Here is a 25,254-nt window from a genome sequence, read left to right as displayed (position 1 = left end):
AATCTATCAATAATTTTGCAAATTATAAAATAAACAATTTAATAGCTATTTAAAATAAACAATTCATCCAGCATTTTGACAGGATGCATCAACTGCCAAATGGTGGCAGAGTTGTACTATAGAGCTAAAATGGTGTTCAGTTATCTCTAGTTCTTTTAAAACAGAAAGTTCAGAAACTAATTAACTAAAATTACAGAATAATATTCTTAGCAAGCCCCAAAACAATTTTAAACTTTTCAACTTACTTCTTGTTTATTTAAGTATTAGATATTTACTACTTGGTTTCTTATATGAATTCTCGAGCTCATCCCATTGCAAACCTGAGAAAAAAATTCACAGAGAGATGAAGAAAAATCTGGCTTCTGTGTTTTACTTGCTTTTCCAACTTCACAGTTATCGAAATGTGGGTCAACTGTGCTGAACTGTGGATTCCATATCCTGCTTTTTTAAAATGTATTACTGAGAAGAATTATTTGATTGGTTGTCAGCAGGATCAATATACTTCTGCAAGATCAAACTTTATCCAGTGGTAATATTTAGATATTACCAAATGTTTCTTAATTTTAAACATATATATAAGAACAAAGTACAACAATTCCATGTCCCTTGCTCATTAATTTGATGTGTGGTAATCAAGGTTATTCTAAATATACAAAGGTGCTTTGAGTCTCTGGCCATCATTTCATTCTATGTTATAAAACGACCCTCTTCCCCCCCCCCCCAAAAAAAAAAAAAACAGGCAGGGGATTTGCTTTATTTATAAGCCACCTTTGCAGAGTTTTGGAGGGAAAAGTTTAGACTACTTACTAAACAACTCTGACAGTCCTCATACAAAAGAGCTGTGGGACTCATAGCCCCAAAATGGTCCCCCCTCCCCCCCAGAATTTCATGATATGTAACTTAAAGAAGCAGGTTTCATATTGCAGTGTTAGTGCTGGTTTTGCATATTTCTTATACATTAATGTCTATCAACATAATATGCTGGATACAATTGAAATACAGTGTGCCCGCGTTATACATGGCTTTGAGCATACATGCTCAAGCTGCATGGGGCGCAAGCGGCGGCGCGTCCCATTCAGATGAATGGGGTGCATGCCCGTGGCATGCGCACACCACCACGCCACTACGCTGCCACGCGCACAACAAGCATAGGCGGAATTCGCCTTACGTGGGGGGAGGGTCCAGAATGGATCCCTCGCGTAAGGCAAGGGTCCACTGTAATTTCTCAGTAACAATTGGGAGTCAAAATCTGATTATGTTTTGAAGTGAAATATGGTAACAGATAAGGCTACAGTCCTATATAGGTTTACCTGGGAGTAGTATTCACTGAACATTTTGGGGCTTACTTCTGAGTAGACATACATAAAGCTGTACTATAAGAACAGGATAGAAGCCAGTTATGTGTTCCAGTATTCAACTCTGCCATAAGTGGGATTTTCCTCTTTTCCGTCTCCCATGCAGTCAAAAACTTTCACACAGTTTGCTGGAACATGTATTTATTGCTCATGGAAATTGCAAGAGGGAGGGAAGACAAATTCTGGACAAAGCTGTGGGATTCAAGAGATAAAACGCACTGTTCCTAGTTGTGGTGTTTACCATGAGCTTCTGCTTAGTAGCAATTACAAATTAATAGCATGTCAACATATTTTATATGTTGTACTTGTATGTCTTTATTTTCATGTTGAAAAATAATAAATCCAGGAGTTAAATAAAAAAAAAAACAGGATGGAAGATCTGGGAGGTTGGGGTTGGGGTGGGGATTCAAGAGAAATTTCTAGACTATCTTTTATGTTAACAGTCTGAAAATGAGAACACCTGTCTGATTTTCCTAAAGAAGGGCAGGAAATTACACAAAAAGGCTGGTGTGGTTACATATTCTGCCTTTAGAGAGCTGAGTGGCTACAGGAGTTGTTATGGTACAGCAAGCTTTGATATCTGCCTGTTAATCTCCCGAGGTTTGCTTGAAAGGCAAGAAGATGTATCTCAAGAGCTTTTATCTAGCTAAACAAATTTCATGGAAACAAAACTGTATTAAACAAAGAAGCAGAACTGTAATTACCAGGTGGCATCATCTGAACCTATTAGGAGAAGAAAGGAAATAAATAAATAAATAAAGCCCAAGCAGAATTTGGCAAGCTACCGCAGATTCCCAAAAGGCATGCACATGCTCAGCTTGTTGGAACATACATCCAGAAAAAGATAATGGATACAGTCCTGCTTGATTAATCTTGTATGATTTCTGCTTGTACAAACTGATTTATATTTGGCCTTCTCCTTTTTATTTCAAGGCGTTCATGCGCAGTTTCTCTCCTTCCATTTTTTGTTTGTTTGTTTGTTCTGGAGACAACATGATACATTCTAAAGAAACAGACCTTATTCAACAGATTACTGATGTCTGAATGGAGTACACTACCAGACATCAGTTCTAGTCTGCAGTGAATTTTTGTTTACTCACCTCTGTGCCACAATAGCTGTTTTGGGTGTTATGCCTGATGAGGAAATGCAACATGTGCTAGAGACAAGGGACCATGAAAAATGCCCCACCTCCACCTCCAATCCCAACCATCCTGCAATGAGCAGGACATTCAGAAAAGGGTGTTTACATATGTTGCTTTAACAGAAGTAGAAGCATTCACACAGTCTGACATCCTGGTTTATCAGGGCTCTTGATCACATGGAGACTTTTAATTGGATTCTAGCGAATACATATGGAACCCTCTCTTCCCTTCAGACTTCCCCACTGAACATGAGAAGATAGGAGAGCCAGCTTCTACAAGATTGTTGGATGTAGCTAAAGCAGACTGCTGCACCTGTGATACATTTTATCTTCAGGTTATGTCTGAACAGGGCTTCGGTGAAGTTGTTGTGTGAATTTACACCCCTTCACTACATTAAATTAAGAATGTTCGGAGTAGAAACACTAATTGCAGTAAACTAGCCTTTGACTGAATTCTCTACCTGCCCTGTGATGCTGAAATGGAGGGCAGCCAATACCATTGTCAGTTCCCAGTGGGAGTAAGTGACAATCAAGCAGTTTCTCAGCAAAAGGATTCAAAAGAAATGCCATGTGGATTCTTAACTAGATTTTAGTTAAACACTTTTATCTCTAAATGTAACTGGGAAGCTTACAATCGGGGCCAAATTAATGTCTTCCACACCTTGGTAGAAGCAGGGATAGGAAACACTCAATTCCTTTACAGCTTTATTATTCCAGTTTCCACTGGTGTTTTCACACATGACACTTTAACTAATTTATAACTGTGTATTGTTTGGGCTCATGCTGTGGAAATTGTTAGTAAAGAACAGAAATCAAACCGGAATGCCCTGTCTGCCTGCATGCCTTTAGCCCTCCTCCATTATATTGGAGGTCTTTATGGTATCTTTCATGTTGATGTCTGGCATATTAGGCTTTGGTACATCCTAGTTTTATCTTCTTCATGTGGATATTAATTTTCACACAACTGACAAGATCTCCATTGAGAAAGTGTGCAAGGAAGAATGACCCTTTATACAAACAAATGGTTTGCAACAATGAGAAAAATATGGAGGAATGTGAGGATTGTAAAGGGACATATGCTCAAAACTATACTGAGCAGAAAATAATTCATTGAAAGAAGAGATAACCTACTACCTCAAGCATGATGGTGCCAGTGCACTGGATATTTAACACGAAAAGCAAATAGGGTTAGGAGAATTAAATAGGGGTGTAACCTCAAAGTCCAGGTTTATACAAATTAAAGCCTGGCTTTTTATTACCAAAAGCAGTAATCTCCTCCTTTTGTTGTATTATTAGGTTGTGTACATAACAGCAACTTTTCCATTCGTCATGCTTATTGTACTATTAATTCGTGGTGTCACTTTACCTGGAGCTGCAGAAGGCATCAAATTTTATCTTTACCCTGACATCACTCGTCTGTCAGATCCACAGGTAGGTTACTAGATACTGGAAGTGCTTCCTGTATTTTAGAACAAAATGTGAGGTGGATATTAGGATGATTGTACAATAGATTTTCTCATAATTTTAAGCAATCACAACATAATTGAAGATGAAATTTCCCCCTTCTGTATCTTGTGAAAAAGGTTATTGCTGTTAATGTGTTAATGCATTTTCCATGTATGTATATCTTTTTATATCAGAAGGATTCTGTGGCTTGTAGACTCTGTCCAAATATAGCATCTCAGCTTTTTTGTTGGTAATAGGATGTGGACAAGGTAAGGGAGATAATTTTTGCATCAGTCTTTAGTTCTTAAAGGCAACAAAGTTATGGAGCAGCAAGGAGAACGGTAAGAAGCATCTGTGAGTATTTGTAACTGTCCATGTTATGTGGACACCCTTGGGGAGGGCAGTTAAGGACTGTAAAATGAAATAGGGGGGAAATGATCTTTGTTGAAACTTCATTTCATACAAATGCTTGAAATTTGGAAAATGTGCAATGTCCAGCAAAAAAACAGTGAATGTACTGTGTAAGATACAAGAGCATAAAATGATTGTGGTATAAGCAAAAAAAGTAAGACAGTATATATTATAAGGCAGATGGAAATGTTGTTGTGTAAAATCCAGCATGAATGGAGTGCAGCACTGAGCCTAAGGGTGTTCTAAAAAGCTACTGCTTTTCTCCCGTTCACAATCTTCAATATTTTTTTTTCCTATCGATCTAAGGGATTGGCAGCTGTGGCTATTTGCATGTTGCTAGATGGCAACTTCCAGCAGCCCTAGCCAGTATAGCCAATGGCAAAAGATTATGGACACTGCAGTCTAACAAAATCTGACGTGCCACAGTTGTATACCCTTGGTCTATGCAGATGTACATACCCTTGATCTAAGCAGATGTGGTTATACGTATGGTTATATAGCCGTAGCACAGTACAAGACTGACTGGGAGGAGACTAGTGTAACCTACTGTTCTCCCTCTCTCCCTTCTTCCTTTTTTAAATGAAATCTTGGATCCTTAAGCTGCTAAACTGAATCTAACATTATCTTGCATATATATGACTATGCTGGTGTCTACAAATTGGTTATGTATCAAACTGTGACTTTTCATATGCAATTCTCTGTTGTTTATGTTGACCATGTTTTTCACAATGTTGTAATCTGACACTGATGCAGGGTAAAGCAGCAGGGTGGTGTTTTAGTAATTGCTAAAAGTGTTCTAATATTATTTTGAAAATATTTTGATGTTATGTCAGGTGAGGTGGGGAAATGCTTGTGGGGTTATATCAGCAGTAGAAGATAGCCAGAGCTGGTGCTGGATGTCATGTTCTAACCATGCCTTCTTTCATGTTATCTTTAGGTCTGGATAGATGCTGGCACACAGATCTTCTTTTCCTATGCAATCTGCTTAGGTGCAATGACTTCCTTGGGGAGCTACAATAAATACAAATACAACTGCTATAGGCAAGTGTCCTACCAAAGGGGTTTAGTGTGTTAGCTTATTGATGTGTAGGGAACCGTGGGGGTCAATTTTTTTCTTCAATTAACTTCCTCCATGACATATGTGTGACTTAGGGACTGTTTGCTGCTGGGATGCCTGAACAGTGGTACCAGTTTTGTGTCTGGCTTCGCAATTTTTTCCGTCCTGGGCTTCATGGCACAAGAGCAAGGGGTGGACATTGCTGATGTGGCAGAGTCAGGTACGATGGTGTTGGTGGCAGTGATGGTGGGCACTGCCACCCAGTGTGTGAGCAAAGTACTACAAACTAAATCAGTCCAAAAAAAGAGAGAGATTTTGACAATTTTAAAAATTGCTCAGTACTACAGGAAACAAAAGTCTAATTTATTCAGTGAGCATTGATAGTTTGACTTACAAATTTTCAAAGTGTTCTGAAATATAAAATGGACTTGAATTTGAAAGTAACAGTCAAAACCTGAATCAAAAATATGTAAAATGTGAACAGATATCACCCCTTGTGGTTACTCTCCTCTTGCTTCAGTCAAAATCCTTGTAGATATGGTTTCTGGAACCTTTGTAGACCCACCATGTGACATAATAGCTGTGCTAGAAAATGCCTGCTTCCCCCCTCCCTTTTTTGCAGCAATCTGTAATAAGGCTGTTTAGAAACTGGGGTGGGGTGCTGGAGAGAGAGAGAAAGAGAGAGATCGGATTCCCAGTCATACCCTTGAAAACCCTGTTCATGTGGGAGAGTCTTCAAACCAGCTGGCCCGTCATTCTACACTGAACTGTATGCATGTGCCTGACGCCATGTGCCACACATTTATATTTTTAGGCAACAGAGTGACAGATACAGGCATTTTTTTTTCTTTTATTACCCTTAAATATTTAAATAGTTCTGAGCTTCATGTGGGCTGAAAGGATAGTGGCCGAGATCTTACATTGCTGACATAGGGGCTATAAAATGAGCAGCATGTAGCTGCCAGCTTTTGCCCCAGATCGGTGCCACAGCAACCACACATAGCAGCACCAATCTGCTCCCTGGAGGGAGAAAAAAGCCGCCCGAAGCAGCTCTCTGGAAGGGGTGTCATAAGCGCTGCACCGCAGTATGCTGCCCCTTCCGTGCTGTGCCATTCAGGTGCTGTGCCACAGTGGTGTCATCATGGCGTGCGCCATCTAAATGGGCGCACGCCAAAATGGCACCATGGTCAAGCGTGCGGACGCTACCCCATGGCTCCAACCACAGGATGCTACGCCGTGACTCCAACCACAGGCCCATAGTTATGGATGCATACCTAAGTATTATCTCCTCACCTGACCCCCAAACCTGGAGTACGGCAGGATGACATTCCCAGACCCCCTCCAGCCAGTGATCTGCAGTGTGACAAGGAGGTGCTTCTGCCTGTTGTACTGGAGAATAATGGTGAGAGGGGGCTGGAAATGTCTTCCAGCTGTACCCAGATTGTTGTTAGAACAGTATTTAGGGGGCATTTACCATTATGGTAATAGTGTGACAATCTTGAAAATATCTTGAAAATATAATATAACTTTATAGGGAGCAGTTACAGATCCCTGACTCTAGATTATGGATATGAAACTGCAATATGGGATGCCAACCAATATAATAATTATTTAATTATTTATATCCTGCCTCTCCCTTCCGGGATCTAGGTGGGTAGCAACAATCCAATAAAAACAGATATACAGACAATAATAAAAATTTCCCTAATTCCCTTAACCCTTCCTCTTCCTGCTAAAATACATAATCCTTCTGCTAAAAATACACAATCTCCTAGCCCTATTACTTTTGAACAAACCATACAAGCCATTTAGTAGGTCTTCTTTATATCACTTGAGCAAACTCCAAGTTGTCATTTTTGCCTTTGTAGGACAGATGTGCTAGATATACTAGCAGCTCAGTTTATTGCAGTTTATGTGGATGTATTGAAATCTAAGACTGGCTGTCAGCAATTTTGGGAAGTAATTGAAACAAATGATAGCATTTGTTGGAAGATTAATGGAAGATTAATGCTGGGCAAAACTGTAATGCTCCAAGATACACGTTATTTCCTTGCAGACTTGAGAAAGTCTTAAGGGCATATCCACATACTACACAAATATAGGCCACTTAATATCACTGACTGACATGGTGGCTTCCTATGGAGTCATGGGATTTGTAGTTTTATGAGGTGCTTTGAATTTCAGGGAAGTGAACTTGAGAATTCTACAAATCCTAGAATTACATAGGAGCGAAACATAGCCATTAAATTGGTATAAAACCACTTCATAATTATGTAGTATGAATATACCCTAGGACAGCTTGCAAAGAATTATAAAGCAGCATTGAGCATGAAATCATGAAAATGCTGTGGCCTAGTTTTAATGTACACCTAAAGTTGTAAATTAAGGGCATTCAGGTGAGTGTTCTGCAGGGAAAGTGAGCACTGTAGTTTTCATTGGAGTTTAGGAATGGCCACAGAAATGGCCCTTTTCACTACAAATCTCAGAACCCCTAGCCAACAAAAAGTAATGCTTCCAAGTTCAAATTCCATTCTATAAAGCTATATTCCCCATATTCAGTAGGTTGTCTTTTCTTCCTACAGTGCCATTTTAATAATGTTAAGCAATGTCAGTGAAGATTTTGTATTTTTGCTCCAATTCCATCTTTGTTCTCCCTCTCTTTTAATATAAATTTATAGGTTAGGGCACAGTTTTGGGGACAGGAAGAAAAATGGGAGAGCTGGGAGTAGCTGCTAACATAATTTAATATCTTGGTGTATAAATTTGCACATTTAGAATCCAAATTATTATGGATACAAGCCAATACAGAGTAAAGTTTCACTTAACCTCTTTATTCCAATATGCTTATGCATGTTTAAGACTATAATCAAATGCACTCTTCCCCAAGAGTAAGCCACAGAAAACATACTAAGATATACTTCTGTGCATGATTGCATTGTACCTAATCCTGGTGTAGAAAGGCAGAACTGAATCTGTGTTTTGCTTGCCTTATCCAGTCATCCAATTGAGGGCAGGGTTTTGTTTTGTTTTTTAAAAGGTTACAAAGCCCAATCATAACTATGGCCCGGTACACACTGCCAGGAAGCAGTGTCCTGGCAGTGATAGTACGGCTCAGGACTGCACACCAACTGCACGGTCCTGAGCCCTACTATGTGCAGGTGGCGCCAAAATTGTGCAGCACTGCCCACACTGCGGCGTGAGAGGAAGCGCCATCATAGGGCTGTGTTGCAGCCCTTATGACAGCGCAAAAAAGGAGCCACGCTAGGCAGTTCCTTTTTTGCTGCGCAGTGGTACTGCGCCGTTTGGTTGCTGCGGTAATGCAGCCACCCATCTGTCTCAGCCCTATATTAAGTCAGATGTCACTCGTTAGAGTAGCAGCAAATATATTGGTTTAAGTAGTGTCATAAATAAATAAATAATGAGATAGTTGGCCTGATTGAATCCATCAGCTCTTGGGGAGAGAATGATAGACAGTGGACCATTTGAGACACAAATCCAAGACATCAGTATTTTATTTTGGCTCTGACTCTGTATTGTATGCATAAAATAGTTATAGCTTTAAGAAGGATGTTGTGTTTTTGTTTGTTTTTTTGTTTTTTTGAAAGCTACTCTTTTCATGAACTTGTTTGGGATTGAAAAAGAAACAATGGGACTAAATTCAGTTCTCTCTTTCCCTTTCTGAAGAACTGATTAGTGAGATTTTCACTTTTTAAAAGAGTTCTGCCCATGCCACCCCAGAAAAGGGAGTAATGTGCATAAGACTCATTTTCACAGGTGGTCAGTTTTGTCATTGACATAATTTTAAATAGGCATAACATTAGCTGGGGCGTGCCAACGTAAAGTTGTATCTCATTTCCATTGAATTTACTAGAACATGATGGTTCTGAATCATGTAATTCCTGTTAATTTTAATGAGGTTATCAGTGATAAAGCTTTTTTTTGGGCCAAAGCACATGTATTTAGGAGTGGGGTGTTAGATGCTTGTACAGTTTTTTGTACCTCTCTAGTTTTTAAAATGGAATCATAGAGTTGGAAGAGACCACAAGGGCCATCCAGTCCAACCCCCTGCCATGCAGGAAATCCAAATCAAAGCATCCCCGACAGATGGCCATCCAGCCTCTGTTTGAAGACCTCTAAGGAAGGACACTCCACCATTCTCAGAGGGAGTGTGTTCCACTGTCGAACAGCCCTTACTGTCAGGAAGTTCCTCCTAATGTTGAGGTGGAATCTCTTTTCCTGTAGCTTGCTTCCATTGCTCCGGGTCCTAGTCTCTGGAGCAGCAGAAAACAAGCTTGCTCCCTCCTCAATATGACATCCCTTCAAATATTTGAACAGGGCTATCATATCACCTCTTAACCTTCTCTTCTCCAGGCTAAACATTCCCAGCTCCCTAAGTTGCTCCTCATAGGGCATGGTTTCCAGACCTTTCACCATTTTAGTCACTCTCCTTTGGACACATTCCAGTTTCTCAATGTCCTTTTTGAATTGTGGTGCCCAGAACTGGACACAGTATTCCAGGTGGGGCCTGACCAAAGCAGAATAGAGTGGCACTATTACTTCCCTTGATCTAGACACTATACTTCTATTGATGCGGCCTAAAATCGCATTGGCCTTATTAGCTGCCGCATTGCACTGTAGACTCATGTTCAACTTATCGTCTACTTGGACTCCTAGATTCCTTTCACATGTAGTCTTGTTCAGCCAGGTGTCCCCATCCTATATCTGTGCATTTCATTTTTCCGCTCTAAGTGCAGTACCTTACATTTCTCCCTGTTGAATTTCATTTTGTTAGCTTTGGCCCAGTTTTCTAGTCTGTTCAGGTCATTTTGAATCTTGATCCTGTCCTCTGGGGTATTAGCTACTCCTCTTAATTTGGTGTCATCTGCAAATTTGATAAGTATGCCCCCAATTTTGTCCTCCAAGTCACTGATAAAGATGTTGAATAGCACTGGGCCCAGGACAGAGCCCTGTGGGACCCCACTGGTCACTTCTCTCCAGGATGAAAAGGAGCCATTGTTGAGCACCCTTTGGGTTCAGCCAGTCAACCAATTACAAATCCATGTAACAGTTACCTTGTCTAGCCCACATTTTACAAGCTTGTTTGCAAGAATATCATGGGGAACTTTGTCAAAGGCCTTACTGAAATCAAGATATACTATATCCACAGCATTCCCTTCATTTATTCAGCATTCCCTTCATTTATTCCCTTCATTACTTCAAGCTAGTAATTTTATCAAAAAAAGAGATCAGGTTTGTCTGGCATGACTTCTTTCTTTGAAACCTGTGTTGACTTTTTGTGATTATGGCATTGCTTTCTTCACAAAAAGTCAACACGGGTTTCAGAGAAAGAAGTCATGCAGACAAACCTGATCTCTTTTTTGTGGAATGGTAAATGAAAGGTAGCAGAAGCAATGAGTGATCAAGTGCTAATATGCAGAGAATATTCTTCTGCTGTACTGAGACAGAAAAAAATCCCCAGCAACCAAAAGGGTGTTCTAATCTGGCACTGGAACTTTCTAACACTTGAAACTATTTTATACAAGCAAAGGCTTGCATGGGCAGTGTTGATGCAACATTTCCCCTTTACATTCAAAAATTGCAGAGGTGGCACTGATATAAAAAAGAATTATCTCCTTGCAATGTATTAATGTTTTGCACTGTAGAAATGAACTTGGTTTTGATGTTTAGTTGGGCATCCTCAAGATAATCTGTCAGTGACTTTGTCATTAATCTGAACTAGGAGATGTTAGCCTTGTTTCAGTCAACATGTTTTCAGAATTAATGGACAAGGGGCTGTTATTTTGTACTGCAAATGCATGTTCTTTAGTGACGATGTTAAACAACTGCAAATGAATGTATTACAGCCATTAACTGGGGTAAGCCATTAACTTGATGCAGTCACAATCCTAACAGGAAAGGGCCAGTGACTGACCATTCATACAATCATTTTGTTTTAGTGGAAATTTCTTTTTTTGCAGTCTGCAAATATTATTTTGTTGGCACTACTAGAACTACAGAGGTTTACAGCAGCACAAAATGTAGCCTGCTGAGTGCAAATCCAACCCCTAGAATGGATGGGCTTGTTCTGGAGCCCAGCAGCCTACACCACTGAATTTTGGGTCTCATCTCTCTGGCTGTTTGGGGGGGGGGGGTTAGTGTTTGTTTTGGGGCTTGGGAACAACCCCAAAACAACATCAGATAAGCCCACAAATTGGTTTTTCACATTGAAAATGTGTTATATTTTTCAGCCCCAAATCCGGGTGCTGTAAAAACTTGGGGTTCTGTGTGTCAGGGCCTTTGAACAGTTTGTGGAAGTACTGAGGGCAGTCTCCATACAGCCCTTGGTCCACCCCCTTTCCCACTTCTGCCCTAGAACTAACTTGTGGTTTTTGCTTGTCCATGTGTTGTTTGCTAAGTCTTTTAAAATCTAAGAGGAAATTAGAGCATGATTTCCTCTCTGTTCTTAAAGGCAACAGGAAATAGTCATTCTGTAATTCCATCTCAATTACTCCGAAAGCCACTGTTGTATCATATTCTCTTTCTGAACCATGTCTGTAGAGTTGGACCCATTCTTGGCATGCTTGTTGCAGATGGTGAGGGTGTCAATGGATAACCAATGGCTTTTGGGTTTGATAATTGAAGTTCCTGTTTTAATCATGCATGCTTCTTTGTCAGATAAAGGATCCGAATGAATTCCATTCTGGAATCTTCAGTTGGGTTTGGGTTTATCTGAATGGAACCAAGCATCCATATCGGGAGGAGAGGGGTCTTGTGTTGAAGAATGAATGGCTTATTTACTGCATCTTCTCCCTTTGCCCCTTTCCTTTTTTCTCTTTTTATTCCTCTAGGTCCGGGCTTGGCCTTTATTGCCTATCCAAAAGCTGTGTCTATGATGCCACTCCCAACTTTTTGGGCTATCCTTTTTTTTATTATGCTTCTGTTGCTTGGCCTGGACAGCCAGGTGAGTAACCATAGCACAAACATAGAAGCGTGTAATAAAGACCTGTACTTAAACTGGTAGTTATTTCTGCTCCAGGGAAAATATATCATAAAGGTTCCAGACAAACAATCCAAAAAGGTTGCTTCTCTTTCTAGCCTGGCAGGAATGTTCTTTGTTGTCTACTTTCTGCCATAGAGATCCATGGAATTTTATAGGCAGTTTAAATATCTCCTGTTGATCAGGAGGATACAGTATGTTTGGTAACTTATGTGCACATTTGCTTAAAAAAGCAAGAGAAGCAAAATGTAACAATCCTTGTTTACACGGGGTGTACCACAATGATGTCCCTCATGTGCTGCGCCCAAACAGCTCTGCGTACAAGGGACGTCATAATGCTGCACCACGGTGGTTATGGTGTCCCTTCTATGGCACAAAAAGAAATCCAAGATGGGGAAGAATCTGTAGGGGGAAATGTCAAAAGCCCAAGTGGAGCCTGCTAAGCTGATGTTGCTCGCTCTTCTTCTTAATCAGCCCTTTGCAATTCAATTATTGTTTTATTTAACCAGTGTATTTTGAGATACGCTAATCAGTGTCACCATATGCACTGTTTTACAGTATATGAAGGAGCTAATTAAGTTATTCAGCAACTTTGTGTCTAATTAAAAGAGATACAAGGCCACCCTTTGGAGTTTGTTTTTTGAGGGGCTAAACACTCTTGCATGTGTCGCCTTTCAATTTTCTAAGTTCTTTCAGAGTTCAACATAATTGAAAACTAGGCCATACCTCCCAAATCCAGTGGAAAATTTGATTTCAGCATAGCTGGACTAATTGTGCAGTGCATATTGTTGTAATTCCCTCCAGAACTGAGACGATGCTTCCACTCCACCAAGACCTCTTTACATGACACAAACATATCTGTTAATAATTTCTAGACAAATGCTAAATTGCATAGTTTTGCTGTGGTTTGGTGGGTTTTTTTAGATGGCTTTAGATTTTATACTAACAAGCCCCTGTTTATTCTTCAGGAAAGTGGCTTTAATGTTAAATAAATCTACTTGACAGGGGCAGAAAGTTTACTGAATTCAAAACCTCTCACGAGTTGAGATTAGTGGAGTTTTCCCTCTGGTTGTTACTCACTTGATCTCTTAAATTGGCAAAGCATTCCATTTGTTCTAAATGGCTCTTTAGTGCTTAATCTTTGAACTCCAGTGAGCGACTTTTAATCACTTCCAAATTGAATGTTAAAACATGCTCAGAGCTGTGGTTCTGCAACCAAGTACTTATGTAAATTGAAGGTTGCCTGGTAATTTTAAGTCATTTCTCACTGTGTAGAATAATTAAAACTAATTGGAGTTCTTAATGTTTTGTTTGCTTTTGGATAGCTGTCAAGCAGGATTTTGGAATGCTAGAGCAGTTTAGGAGCAAACTGGACTACATATTACATTGTAACAGAAAGAAGAAAAACAGAATACTTTTATATAAGTGTTAAGGAAGTAAGGATTTTAATCAAGTACCTTAAAGGTTAGCCATACAGAGCTAGGTACTTGTATGGTTCTTAATAATTAAACATCAAACAAATATTACAGTCAGCCATCTGTATCCACAATTTTTTTTATCCATGGATTCAAGCATTCATGGCTTGAAAATAGTGTATGTACATACATACATACATATATATATATATATATATATATATATTAAAAAGCAAGCCTTGATTTTGCCATTTTAAATAAGGGCCACCATTTTACTATGCCATTGCATTTAATGGCATTTCAGCATCCACAGATTTTGCTATCCATGGGTGGGGTGGGAGGGAGGTTCCTGGAACCAAACCCCAGAAGATACCAAGGGCCCATTGTATGTGTCTTAAAGTCCATGTTCAGTAAACTAAGAGGATAATGTATAAGGATGGAATACTGCTAATATATAGAAGCATTTCACATATATTTAGATGTCACACTTGATGATTTACAACAGAATGTGTTCATCAATGGCCTGGGGAAAAACTGCTTCTCAGGAGATTCAAAACTGGTTTCCTCAAGTGATGGGTAGTTTGTGATGGCTTTTTCAAATACACAGGTCATTACTTGACCTAGTAGTCTGCATGTCCTAAAGTGATGTATGAATATGGATAGATAAATAATGCCAGGTACCATCGATTAACTAGTAAAAATGGTTGACATGTGAACCTTTAATGGATGAAAGTTATATCTTACTATTATGAACTATCCATGAATCTTAGAAAAATAGCAACACTAGGTCTTGTGGCTTTATTGCAATACTTTGCATTGCTGTATCATAGTTTTGTGGAATTTTAGGTTTTCAGGCTGTAACCCAAATATAATTATAGTGCCCTTCAATATGTATTAATAAAATAAATAAAATTTATATATTTATTATATTTATATATTTATTATATTTATAACCTATCCCATTACTGAATTTAGAAGGTGTCTCAACAATGAGAATAAAAGCATATTTAAAACTGATCAATAAAAAAGCATACAGAGTTCACGATCCTGTATGATCTAGTGTAGCACACTATTTCCACATGCGGAACATTACAGTCTTACCATTCCTGAACTTCTAGATCTGCCATAGAGTCACTGCAGCACTCTCCCGATCATTTCATGCCTGACGAGAGCTGTGGTGATTGTAGAAGCATCTGGCTATGTTCCTGTAGCCTGAAGTAAAATACCTACATCATTGCTGAGTTTCACTGAAAGTGCTCAGCAGATGATGTAATCAATTTATGAAGTTTATTGCACCGGGGATAAAACATTCCCCGATGCGTTACAATATGCACGCGTGGGGGCGCACACGGAGTGTGATGGGAACCCGATGGGACCCAGAACGCTAGTTTACTGCACGGCAGAACGCTGCCGCTGCCGCCGAGCATTCCCATCGGGTTCCAGGGGATGCCATTTCTGGGGACGGTTTCAAAGCGTGCCCAGAAATGGTGTCCCCTGGAATCCAATGGGAACCCGATGGGAACGCTCGGTGGCAGTAGGGGCATTCTGCCGTGCAGTAAACTAGCGTTCTGGGCCCCATCTGATTCCCATCACACTCCATGCGCGCTCCCGCACGTGCATGTTGTAACGCATCGGGGAACGTTTTATCCTCGGTGCGATAAACTTCTATATCTGGTTGATGGGGTATAGCCAAACACTTGATCTCTCAGTGCTTTCACCAGGCAAGAAATGGCTGGAAAGTGGGGGAGGGACTGCAACTACTCTATGATAGATCTAGAGTGGCTTTGGTTGGTGTGGAGATAAAAAGGGAATACAAATCTAAGGATTGACCAAAAAAACACACACACAAGTATAAGATTGACTTACAGTTACGTATACCATTTACAGAATACCAAGCAGAAATAGGAAAGACGATAAAACAAATTGGAACAGATAGGAAAGTTTTCACTTGGTGAAATGACATAGGTAGGTGTCAGGAGACCCTTTCTAAGAAAAGCATGCCATAAACTAAATACCAGAGTATAAAAACTCTTTCCTAAGATTTATTTATTTAAAGTATTTTGGTATTGCCTCCCAGACCACAAGGACTTCCAAGGCAATGAACAAATAAAAACCAATTAAAACAGAACAAAGATAAAAACATTTTAAAACACATTAAATACTCCTTAAAAACTCCTAAAAGCAGTCTAAAAACAATCCTAAAATCCAGATTTGAAACAGTTAAAATAGCAATTGCAAACACTCAGTGTCTTGAAGAACAGCACTGTTTTGGCTGACCAAGAAAGGGCACAACTGGCTGTCAGCTGAAGCTGGGAAAAGGCACTCATGGCCACCGCAGTAACTTGGTTTTCCAGGTTAGGTCCAAGAGCACTTCAAGCTACAAATCTGATCTTACAGTGGGAGAGCAACCTCATCCAGAAAAGACTGTGATCTCATTCCCAGGGTGGTTTTCCTACTGACCAGCAGTACTTCTGTCTTATCTGGATTGAGCCTGAGTCTATTCACATGCAACAGCCCTTTACTGTATCCAAACAGTGATTTAACACTTTATGTGATGGAGGCTTTATAGAATGAGTAAAGCTAAGAAAACCCTCAGAATAAAATACATCTGGAGATAGGAGTCCTTCAACTACCCTGCTTTCAAACCTTGCAGGTAAATAAAAGTCAGTATCAGCCCTTAAAAGCTGGTACAGGATCACAGGCCACAATTAAGCCAATTACTTTGTAACCAGTCCAGTTAAGAGTCCTGAAGCTGTATTCTGAACTGAGGTTTCTGGGCCTTCTTCAGAAGCTTCCCCTCCTATAATGCTGCAATATTTCATCAGCAATCATAATTAAAATACTAAAAATAAAATAAAAAATATAAAAGCATAAAAAAAAAAACACAGGTAGCTTTTCCCTTGGCTTCTTTTTACGTAGTTTGTGCAAATAAATTGCCTTAAAAATTAAGTTATATCCTCAGTGATTATTCTCCTTGGTGTTTATAGAAAAATGCAGGAATGGGATGATTAATGTGCATCAGGTTTTTTTAAGCCCTTTTGATAGTTTACAGTGAGATGAATCAATTTTACAAAAGGATGCGTATCTGCAGTCCTGAGATTTCCCTGATCTTAACATCTTACCTTGGTTCACAGTACTTGATCCATGGGTGTTTATTTGATCTACATCACAGCTCAAAGGTTGAATATATATAGAATGTATATACAATGTGTTTCCAGTCCTTTACCAGTCCAGTAAAATCTCTCAATCCCACTTACTAGGTAGCAACTGCTGCAGTTGATGGAGGTCTGTTCTCTTGTCAATTGGAAAACAGTTGACTGATGATGCCATCTCTGTTGCAAGGGGGAATTGTGACATGGTCACTGATTCTGCCTGTCACACCAGATATTGCTCATGGGTGGGGGTGTAAACAGCAGCCAGCTATTTCCTGAGCAATAAGGCAACAGATTCTTGTAGAAGGAGGAAATCAGCCAGCTTCCTGAGAGCATGGTCCAAACTGAACGTCACCTACATGCTGTAACTTTGACTGGCTGAAATGTTAAGCAAGTTAGTGAATTTGATTTCACTAAAAGTGCCAACATGGTTGTCAAGGGGTACTTTTTATAAAAGAATGAAACACATACAGTATGTGGCACTTGTTCAAGGTGGATTTCTTTTTGTTCTTCTCCAGTTTGTTGAAGTTGAAGGACAGATCACATCTTTAGTTGATCTGTACCCATCCTTCCTAAGGAAGGGTTACCGACGGGAAATCTTCATCGCTATAATATGTTTCCTCAGCTATCTTCTGGGACTATCTATGGTGACTGAAGTAAGTGAATCCATCTGGTGCCTTCTCTCTCTCTCTCTCTCTCTCTCTCTCCCTCCCCCCCATCCATTTGACTTCATAGAATGGATTTATGTCAACATGTTTGTGTTGTAGTGCTGACATTACTCCTTTCTATGAAATCAAATGGTACAATATGAGAGGAAAGGGACTGTAGCTCGGTGGCAGAAGGTCCCAGATTCTCAGTTCTTCACATCCCTGGGACTGCATACTCAGTACAGAAATAATCTATGTTGATATCACTTTAACTAATGTGGCTCAATGCTGTGGAATTCTAGGAACTGTAGTTCGTTGTGGCACCAGAACTCTGACAGAGAAGGCCAAATGTCTCACAAAACTACAAATCAGAAAATACCATAGCATTGTGCTATGGCAGGTAAAGTTGTGTCAACATGGATTATTTCTGCAATGCAGATGCGGCCTAGGTGACTTTAAAATCTTGTTTTCCTTGAGACTTTTGAGAGTCACTGCAGCCAGACAGAAAGGACAGTAATAGGCTAGATAGGCAGATATTCTGACAGTCTAAATGGCAGGTCCTAAGAGAACTGCTCAGTGCTAGTTTATATAAAAATAACAGAGAGCCCCTTTGTAGAGGCATATTTTTGTACCTACAGGGTGCCAAAGTGGTCCATGTCAATTTAAGCTCTGTATTATTGACCTTTTAATGCAGCACTGCATTTCCCTAAGGCTGTTTTAACACCAGAGGTACCTGTGACACAGAATTTTTGTAGCAGAGATTGTTTTCTGTCAAGTTGTAGATCTAGTGGAAAGAGTTGGAAGTAAAGCAAGTGGGAAGTAATATTTTGGTAATGGAATCTTCTAAAAGATGGTAGAAAACTGGGGTAAAATGTTTGCAGGAAAGAAAGGAAAAGATGTGTACCCATCGATTAGGAAGCTCCTTGGTGAGCCATACTTACAGTTTTAATTTCATTGTTGCAATTTCTGTTGAAGACCAGTTGTTTTCTTCTTCTATAAATGCCCATCCTAAAATACTATATTTTGGGAAGCAAGTACATCCTAAAAGTATTTAGCACTGGACTTGATTAAGCTGGGTAGCTTAATTTTGGTCAATCACCATCTCTTTCAAAATGCCCTTTCTGTTAGAAATAAGTGCAGATTCAGGAGGGGACCTGGTGCCCTTAGAACTTCCAGGTGCTGATTGGCAGCAGTATTTGTGGATGGGTAATCTTCTGCAAAGTGATTCATAGATGTGAAGGATAGTAATCAAAGTCAACTTGCTTTTCACACTTGTTATGTTTGTCAGTCATATATTAATAATACTCCTGTTTTTCCCCACTTATGTCCTTCTTTTCTAGGGTGGCATGTATGTGTTTCAACTCTTTGACTACTATGCAGCTAGTGGTGTATGCCTTTTGTGGGTCGCATTCTTTGAATGCATTGCTGTAGCCTGGGTTTATGGTGAGTAAGACCCCCCCGCCAAGTTATGACCTCTTCCCTTCTCTACAAGTACAATAAAACAACAACAACTGCAGAGCCTTGGAAAATGAGAACCCTGCAGACTAGGCTAGACACAAGGCTGTTTTTAGAAGCAATGGCGAAAAACGCACACAAAAGAGAGAGAAATCTAATGTTTTTAAGTAGTGAAGAGTGATTTTTTCTTCATTAGAGGTAGAGTTAGGTGCCATCCTGAGAATATGGAGTAATAATTGTCCATTTCACATCCAGGGTGGAGAATGGAGTGCAACTGGATGGGTAGTGAATTTCAAGGGGGCAATGGTAACAGTTGAAAGATACCCTCTCTTTCTGCAATTTTTCTGATAACATTGAATAGTTGTGAAAAATTTCACATCTATATGTTCATTTGAGTATAGAAGGATATTTTTTTGGCCTGTGTTAACATAGAGCTGGATCAAAGTTTCACACAAAGGGAGGTGGTGCTATGTTTGCCTTCACTGGCTGTCAGTGCAGCCAGATCTGATTAGCTGTGTGATATCACACTGAGTGTTTATTGTTTTCACGTCTGATTTCCTGCATTTCACAGTGAAGGACAAAGAAGAAGACCTTTTTAAAGGTTAAAAAAATCCCACTGGTGGAAAAGGTTAAAGGAACCATGCAAAAAGCCCAGTACAAAAAAAATGAAACATAGGGATTTTGTAAGATGCCTTACACCCTCCTCAGAGAAACACTTTTCATCTCAAAAATTGGTTATAAAACTAGTTGTAAGGTTAGATCTGAAGCAGGGATTACATCCAAACTAATAGTTTGTTTATGGGCTGCGGTGGCTCATATGGGATGTGGTGGTTCAAGTGGTTAAGACACTGACTCTGTTAATTGCAAGATAGGCAGGCTGGCAGTTTGAGCCCTGGGTGCCACATGATGGGGTGAGCTCCCATCACTAGTCCCAGCTTCTGCCAACCTAGCAGTTTGAAAGCATTCAAGTGCAAATAGATAAATAGATACCACTCTGGTGGGACGGTAAACAGTGTTCTGTGCAATCATGCTGGCCACATGATCACAGAGTAGTCTCTGACAACACCGGCTCTTCGGCTTAGTAATGTAGATGAGCATTGCCCTCTGTGGTCAGACACGATTTGACAACCTTGTCAGCGGGGAATACCTTTACCTTACCTTAATAGTTTGTTCTCCTCTTGTGCTTGAACTTCAGGCGCTGACAAATTTTATGATGCCATTGAAGATATGATTGGTTACAGGCCTGGTCCCTGGATGAAATGGAGCTGGATTGTAATTACACCAATTCTCTGTGTGGTGAGTATTGAAACTTTGGACCTGAAGAGACAGGCCAAAATAAAGCTGCTTTGTGATCTCTTTGGAGGTATGCTGTTTAAATGACACATGCATCTTAAGAGGCCAGAAGCTGCTCCAAAGCTGTGTTCCAGTCCTTAGGACAGGAGCGTGGCTTTGGCGTGGCTTCAGGCCTCTTAGGACGCTTGCATCATTTAAATAGCATACCTCCAAAGAGACTTGAAACAGCTTTATTTTGGCCTATCTGTTCAGGCCCATATTGGCTAAAATGTGGTTAAGCATCTTTCCATACATTGCAGCAAAAGGCAGGATACATATTTCTGAAAAAAATCTTTTTCACTTTCTTTGTTTTGTCATTGGAGATCTGTAAGCAGTTAAAATCCATAGGATGCTATTACAGTACCAGCATTTTAAGGTGAACTACAAATGTGCATACTTACTGAGAGACAAACCACACTAAACACAATAGTTCTGAGTAAGCATGCATTAGAGTAAATGGCCTGTTACACAACACAGCACTGCGTTTTGGGTAGGTGAAAACAAATCAGCAGTGTTATGAATATATAAAGGCTAAACTCTTCTGAATATCCTAAGTGTTTACACTGGCTACAAAAATAACACCTTTTTAAAAACTTGGATGGAAAAATGATCTGGAGAATAAAATTGGAAAAAGTTATGTACTGTTTACAACAGAATTCTTTAGAGAGCTCTAGGCTCACACAGTAAAGAAATGATGCTGCACTGTATGGATATGTACATGCTCATCTGTGGCAGTATAGCTCCAGGGACACAGAAATTGGTAAGAGGCAGATGCTTACAGAAACAGAAAGAATGTAATGGTTGTAGTCTGTTCAGTCATAGGCCTCCAACAAAGATGGCAGTTTGCTCAGTTGTAAAACTTCTGCATAAGGAGGTGCAGAAAACAGTGACTCAGACTTTTAAAAAGGAGGGGGGAGTTGGCATCCTGTTAGGCAGTTGCATCTTTGTAAATTAACTTACAGTCATAGAAAGTTAAATAGTTTCATTACACAGCATTTGTATTTTCAGGAGGGGAACAGAAATATAGCTGTATACTTGTGACCATTCTGCAAGCAGAGCTACCGTAGTGTCATTGGGGACATATTGTGCATATTGGAGCATCTTGCACAATGCCTTGTCATGAAGCGGGGCCTCTCTGTGTGCAATGGGACACTATGCAGGATGCCCTGATACAAACTGTCACAGTTTACTAAAAGGGTTGTATATAATGACTGAGACATAGATACATCATTATAAAGTTACTTAGCCTCTTATGCCAGTTCCTAAGCATATATTTTTCAACATAGGGATAAGGAGGCAAAAATTTGTCAGAAGCTGAAATGCTGGTTAAATTAGCTGCTGCTAAGTGTGTACTTGGTAACATATGCTACCATGTATGTATTACTGCAAAAGAGGTGCCTCCTTGTACAACAGCTCTTGCCATGGATTGACAACAACAGCCAAAGGACCTATGGGTGTAGCTCACACTCCTTCCACTTATCCACTGAGAAAGAGCAGTTGGGTGCATCCTGGCTCCTCTTGCACGCTGGGAGAAGTGGCAGCGTTACAATGGGGACAGAGGCTCTTCTTTCTTCCCCCGATGTACAAGGGCAACCAGACCATGCCCAGGTGCACCCCCTTAGTGAATCTGGCTGGGACCATGGAGCTGCATCAGCAATGTCTTTGGCTCTTGGTTCACCCACCGGGAAGAAATAGGGAAGAAGGAACCATTGCTGCCACCAATCCAGACACTGAGGCAACTATGCTAGTGGAGGCTTAACGCCCTGCCATCATGCTTATTAGATTTTGGCCACTATCATCTTCAGTTTCTTTTTGCCTCTGTAAATCTATGCAGAAATTCACAACTCTTACAACATGTCTTGAATCTACCTCTTCTTGTTTTCTTTATTGGCACAGGGGTGCTTTATCTTTTCTTTGGCCAAGTATACACCACTGACCTACAACAAAGTGTACATCTATCCTGATTGGGCAATCGGCCTGGGCTGGATTCTTGCCCTTTCTTCTATGATCTGCATCCCACTTGTTATGGTTGTCCGCATTATACAGTCAGATGGCTCTCTCATTGAGGTAAATACTATGAAGTATGGAAACCAGTAAAATCAAACATTGCCCTGCACAGGTGACTTTCACTGCAGCTGTCTTCCTGGTCTCCTTTTCACTGCTTTGCTATATACCTAGAGGTTCTTCTAGTATACACCACCAGAAATCTTGTACTTGTAACAGTGATTTCATAGTCATTCATTTCATCATAGGTGGCCATTGCATAAGCACTTATATGTTTCCCATAATGTTCCTCAGTGCCTAAAACTGGGTGTAGTTGAGTTTCTTTGTTTAAAAAAACCAAGTTCAGTGTAGTTAATCAAAATGTTTGTCATTTAGTAATATTTAAATTTTAGAGAAGAGTGCTAGTGCATATTAAGTCTACTAGTTGGAAAGCTACTATAAGTTAGAGATCCTTGTGAGCAAACACAAGTTGGTTTCAGATCAGCAGATTTTTTAGCAAACATTGCAAACTACATGGGTATAAAACCATCTACCCCCAAGTGCGTCTTTGCAGATCTGTACCTCCTTGGAACTAAATATCCAGGGAGATATCTCTTAATTTTCCTCCATATATTTGAATGCTTGTTGAGCAGCTGTAGCAAGTCAGTTTAGGTGATGCTTAGAGGTTGAAAATGTTAGTTTGTGACTACAGTTCCCAGTTGTAAATTAACTTACAGTCATAGACCCCCCCCCGGCCCTTGGTACGTGTACCAACATCTGTGGATATTCAAATCCTATTAAGCACAATGACATAGTAAAATGATGCCCTTTGTATAAAATGGAAAAATCAAGGTTTGCCTTTGGGAATGTATATATTTTTAAAAATATTTTCAAGCTGTGGATGTTTGAATCAGTAGATAAAGAATCTGTGGATACGGAGAGCTGATTAGCTGGAATTTAGCAGCTACCTCTGATCCTGGAATTAGTCTATATCCCATCATGACTGGTAACCAGTGAAAACTTTATCCTCCACAAATTTTTATAATCTCCATTTAAAGCTTCCCCAGACTAATGGGCATTGCCACAACTTGAGATAGTGAATTCTTTGGTGTAATTATGCTATTTATAAAGTGCTATTCATTCATTTATTTATTCATTCATTCATTCAGTTTTTATACCTTGCTCTTCCAAGAGTAGCTTACAAATTGTTAATTACGCAGTTCCCTACCCTCAGGCTTACAATCTAAAAAATACATGACACAAAAGGAGAAGGGAATGGCATTGGGGAAGGGGTTCAAATCCAGTGGTTCTTCTATGGTGGAGCTTTGCCAGTCCCTTTTTCTCCCTTTGTGGCCAGGATGATGGCAGTTGGAATGGAGGGAGGGTCCTTCTTCTGTTTCTGGGGTAGGCATGATAGAGCTTTGCCTAGCCTTACTTCATTTTATCTGTCATTATTCTCCTGTATTTCAGCTTCACTGGGTGGCCAAAGTCCTAATTTACTTGTACCACAGATTACTATAGAAGTGTTCCAGAATTGATAAGATTTACGTAGAAACATTCCAATATATGTGATCCCTTTTTGGACAGTTCCTCACATGGAATCTGCTTCTATCACAACTGTGACACAAGAATTTTTCATGTTTGCTGTGACCATGAGATCTTTCTCTTGACTAGTTACTACTTAGTCTAAATATGATTTAAATTAGGATTATTTTCCCCAATATGATGTACAAGTTCAAAACTATTGTGTGTTTTGTTCTAATTTTCATGTATCCTTTTCTCCTTAGAGGGTGAAGGCTGTGGCTGCCCCTCGTGAGATAAGTGAGTGGGGCAGAGAAACAGAGATTGTTACTCCATTCTGCCCTTCTAGTGTGGCCAACGGTGATCTCATCAAGCCAACTCATATCATCGTGGAGACAATGATGTGAGCTCTCTCTCTCTATGAGAGGAACCGCCTGCTTTAAAACTGCCGTTTACTAACCATAGAAATCTCTCATAGGACCAGGTTTACAGAGCTTTATATTTGCACTAGGATTTATTTTTATTTCTCACAGAGAACGTTATTTTTTGTGTGTGTTTTGGTTTTTATTTTTTAATACTTTGTAAAGTAAATCACAGCAGATGCCTCTCACTCTAATTAAGAGGCAGAGCTATCATATCAAATTAGGCACACTGCAGGAATTTATATTTTTCCCCACACAACATATCTAACTAACTCCTACTCATAACACCACCTTACCACTTGAGTTGATTTTTCTCACCAGCAGTATAATACAGGCCACAGTCCTATATGTACACTTACTTGAGAATCTGCCCCTGAACCCAATGGGACTTACTTCTGAGTAAAAAGGTGTAGGATTCCACAGACACATGCATATATGAATATATGCATGTACAAGTTTCAGATTTCTTTAGGTGCTGGTGTGGTTGGGAACAGGGTAAAATAAAAACTTTAAAAAGCAACTCTCTCATTGGAGAAATTTGCTTTTTTAAAAAAAAGAAAAAGAAAAATGTATATATTATTAGAAGAAACTGGTTTTCAAAGGTATAGCACTATTTTCCTCTGGTTGAAATGAGGAGAATTTAAACAGGAAAGGGTACATGCTTTTTTGTTTGCTATGATCTGTGTATGGATCTATTTGTGTGTATAATTGGAAAAGCTGCAATATGGGTTAGGGATTGGGAGCAGTTAGGAACCAAGGGAACAATGCAAGCAACAGCCATCTCTAGAGAACAGTTCTTACACAAACAACATGTAAAAATGTGGCAGAATCGTTCTGGCTTGTGAGATATGTAGCCAGGTAAGATCTGCTCAAGGGAGGCTCTGCTTCTTCTAACATCAAAGGACTTCTCTCCTTAGTC

At 39.8% G+C, this 25,254-nt stretch overlaps 1 protein-coding gene across 1 annotated transcript in view; it reads left to right on the top strand.

Moving 5' to 3' along the window:
* The window catches only part of SLC6A6 (solute carrier family 6 member 6), a 53,941-nt gene extending 29,038 nt beyond the window's left edge, over window positions 1–24,903 (top strand). The window contains exons 7-15 of the mRNA XM_089520978.1: window positions 3,794–3,928; window positions 5,292–5,395; window positions 5,507–5,631; window positions 12,260–12,372; window positions 17,494–17,631; window positions 18,963–19,065; window positions 20,273–20,373; window positions 22,306–22,476; window positions 24,180–24,903. Coding sequence (XP_089377104.1) covers window positions 3,794–3,928; window positions 5,292–5,395; window positions 5,507–5,631; window positions 12,260–12,372; window positions 17,494–17,631; window positions 18,963–19,065; window positions 20,273–20,373; window positions 22,306–22,476; window positions 24,180–24,320 — 1,131 coding nt within the window. The 3' untranslated portion in view covers window positions 24,321–24,903. The remainder of the gene's footprint in view (window positions 1–3,793; window positions 3,929–5,291; window positions 5,396–5,506; window positions 5,632–12,259; window positions 12,373–17,493; window positions 17,632–18,962; window positions 19,066–20,272; window positions 20,374–22,305; window positions 22,477–24,179) is intronic.
* The last annotated feature ends 351 nt before the right edge of the window (window positions 24,904–25,254 follow it).

The sequence above is a fragment of the Sceloporus occidentalis genome, unplaced genomic scaffold (genome assembly GCF_023333645.1).
Source record: "Sceloporus occidentalis isolate IW3139 unplaced genomic scaffold, rSceOcc1.0.p SCAF_1, whole genome shotgun sequence".
Classification (NCBI taxonomy): domain Eukaryota; kingdom Metazoa; phylum Chordata; class Lepidosauria; order Squamata; family Phrynosomatidae; genus Sceloporus; species Sceloporus occidentalis.
Note: the sequence above shows the minus strand (reverse complement) of the source record. Positions and strands in the feature narration are given on the sequence as shown.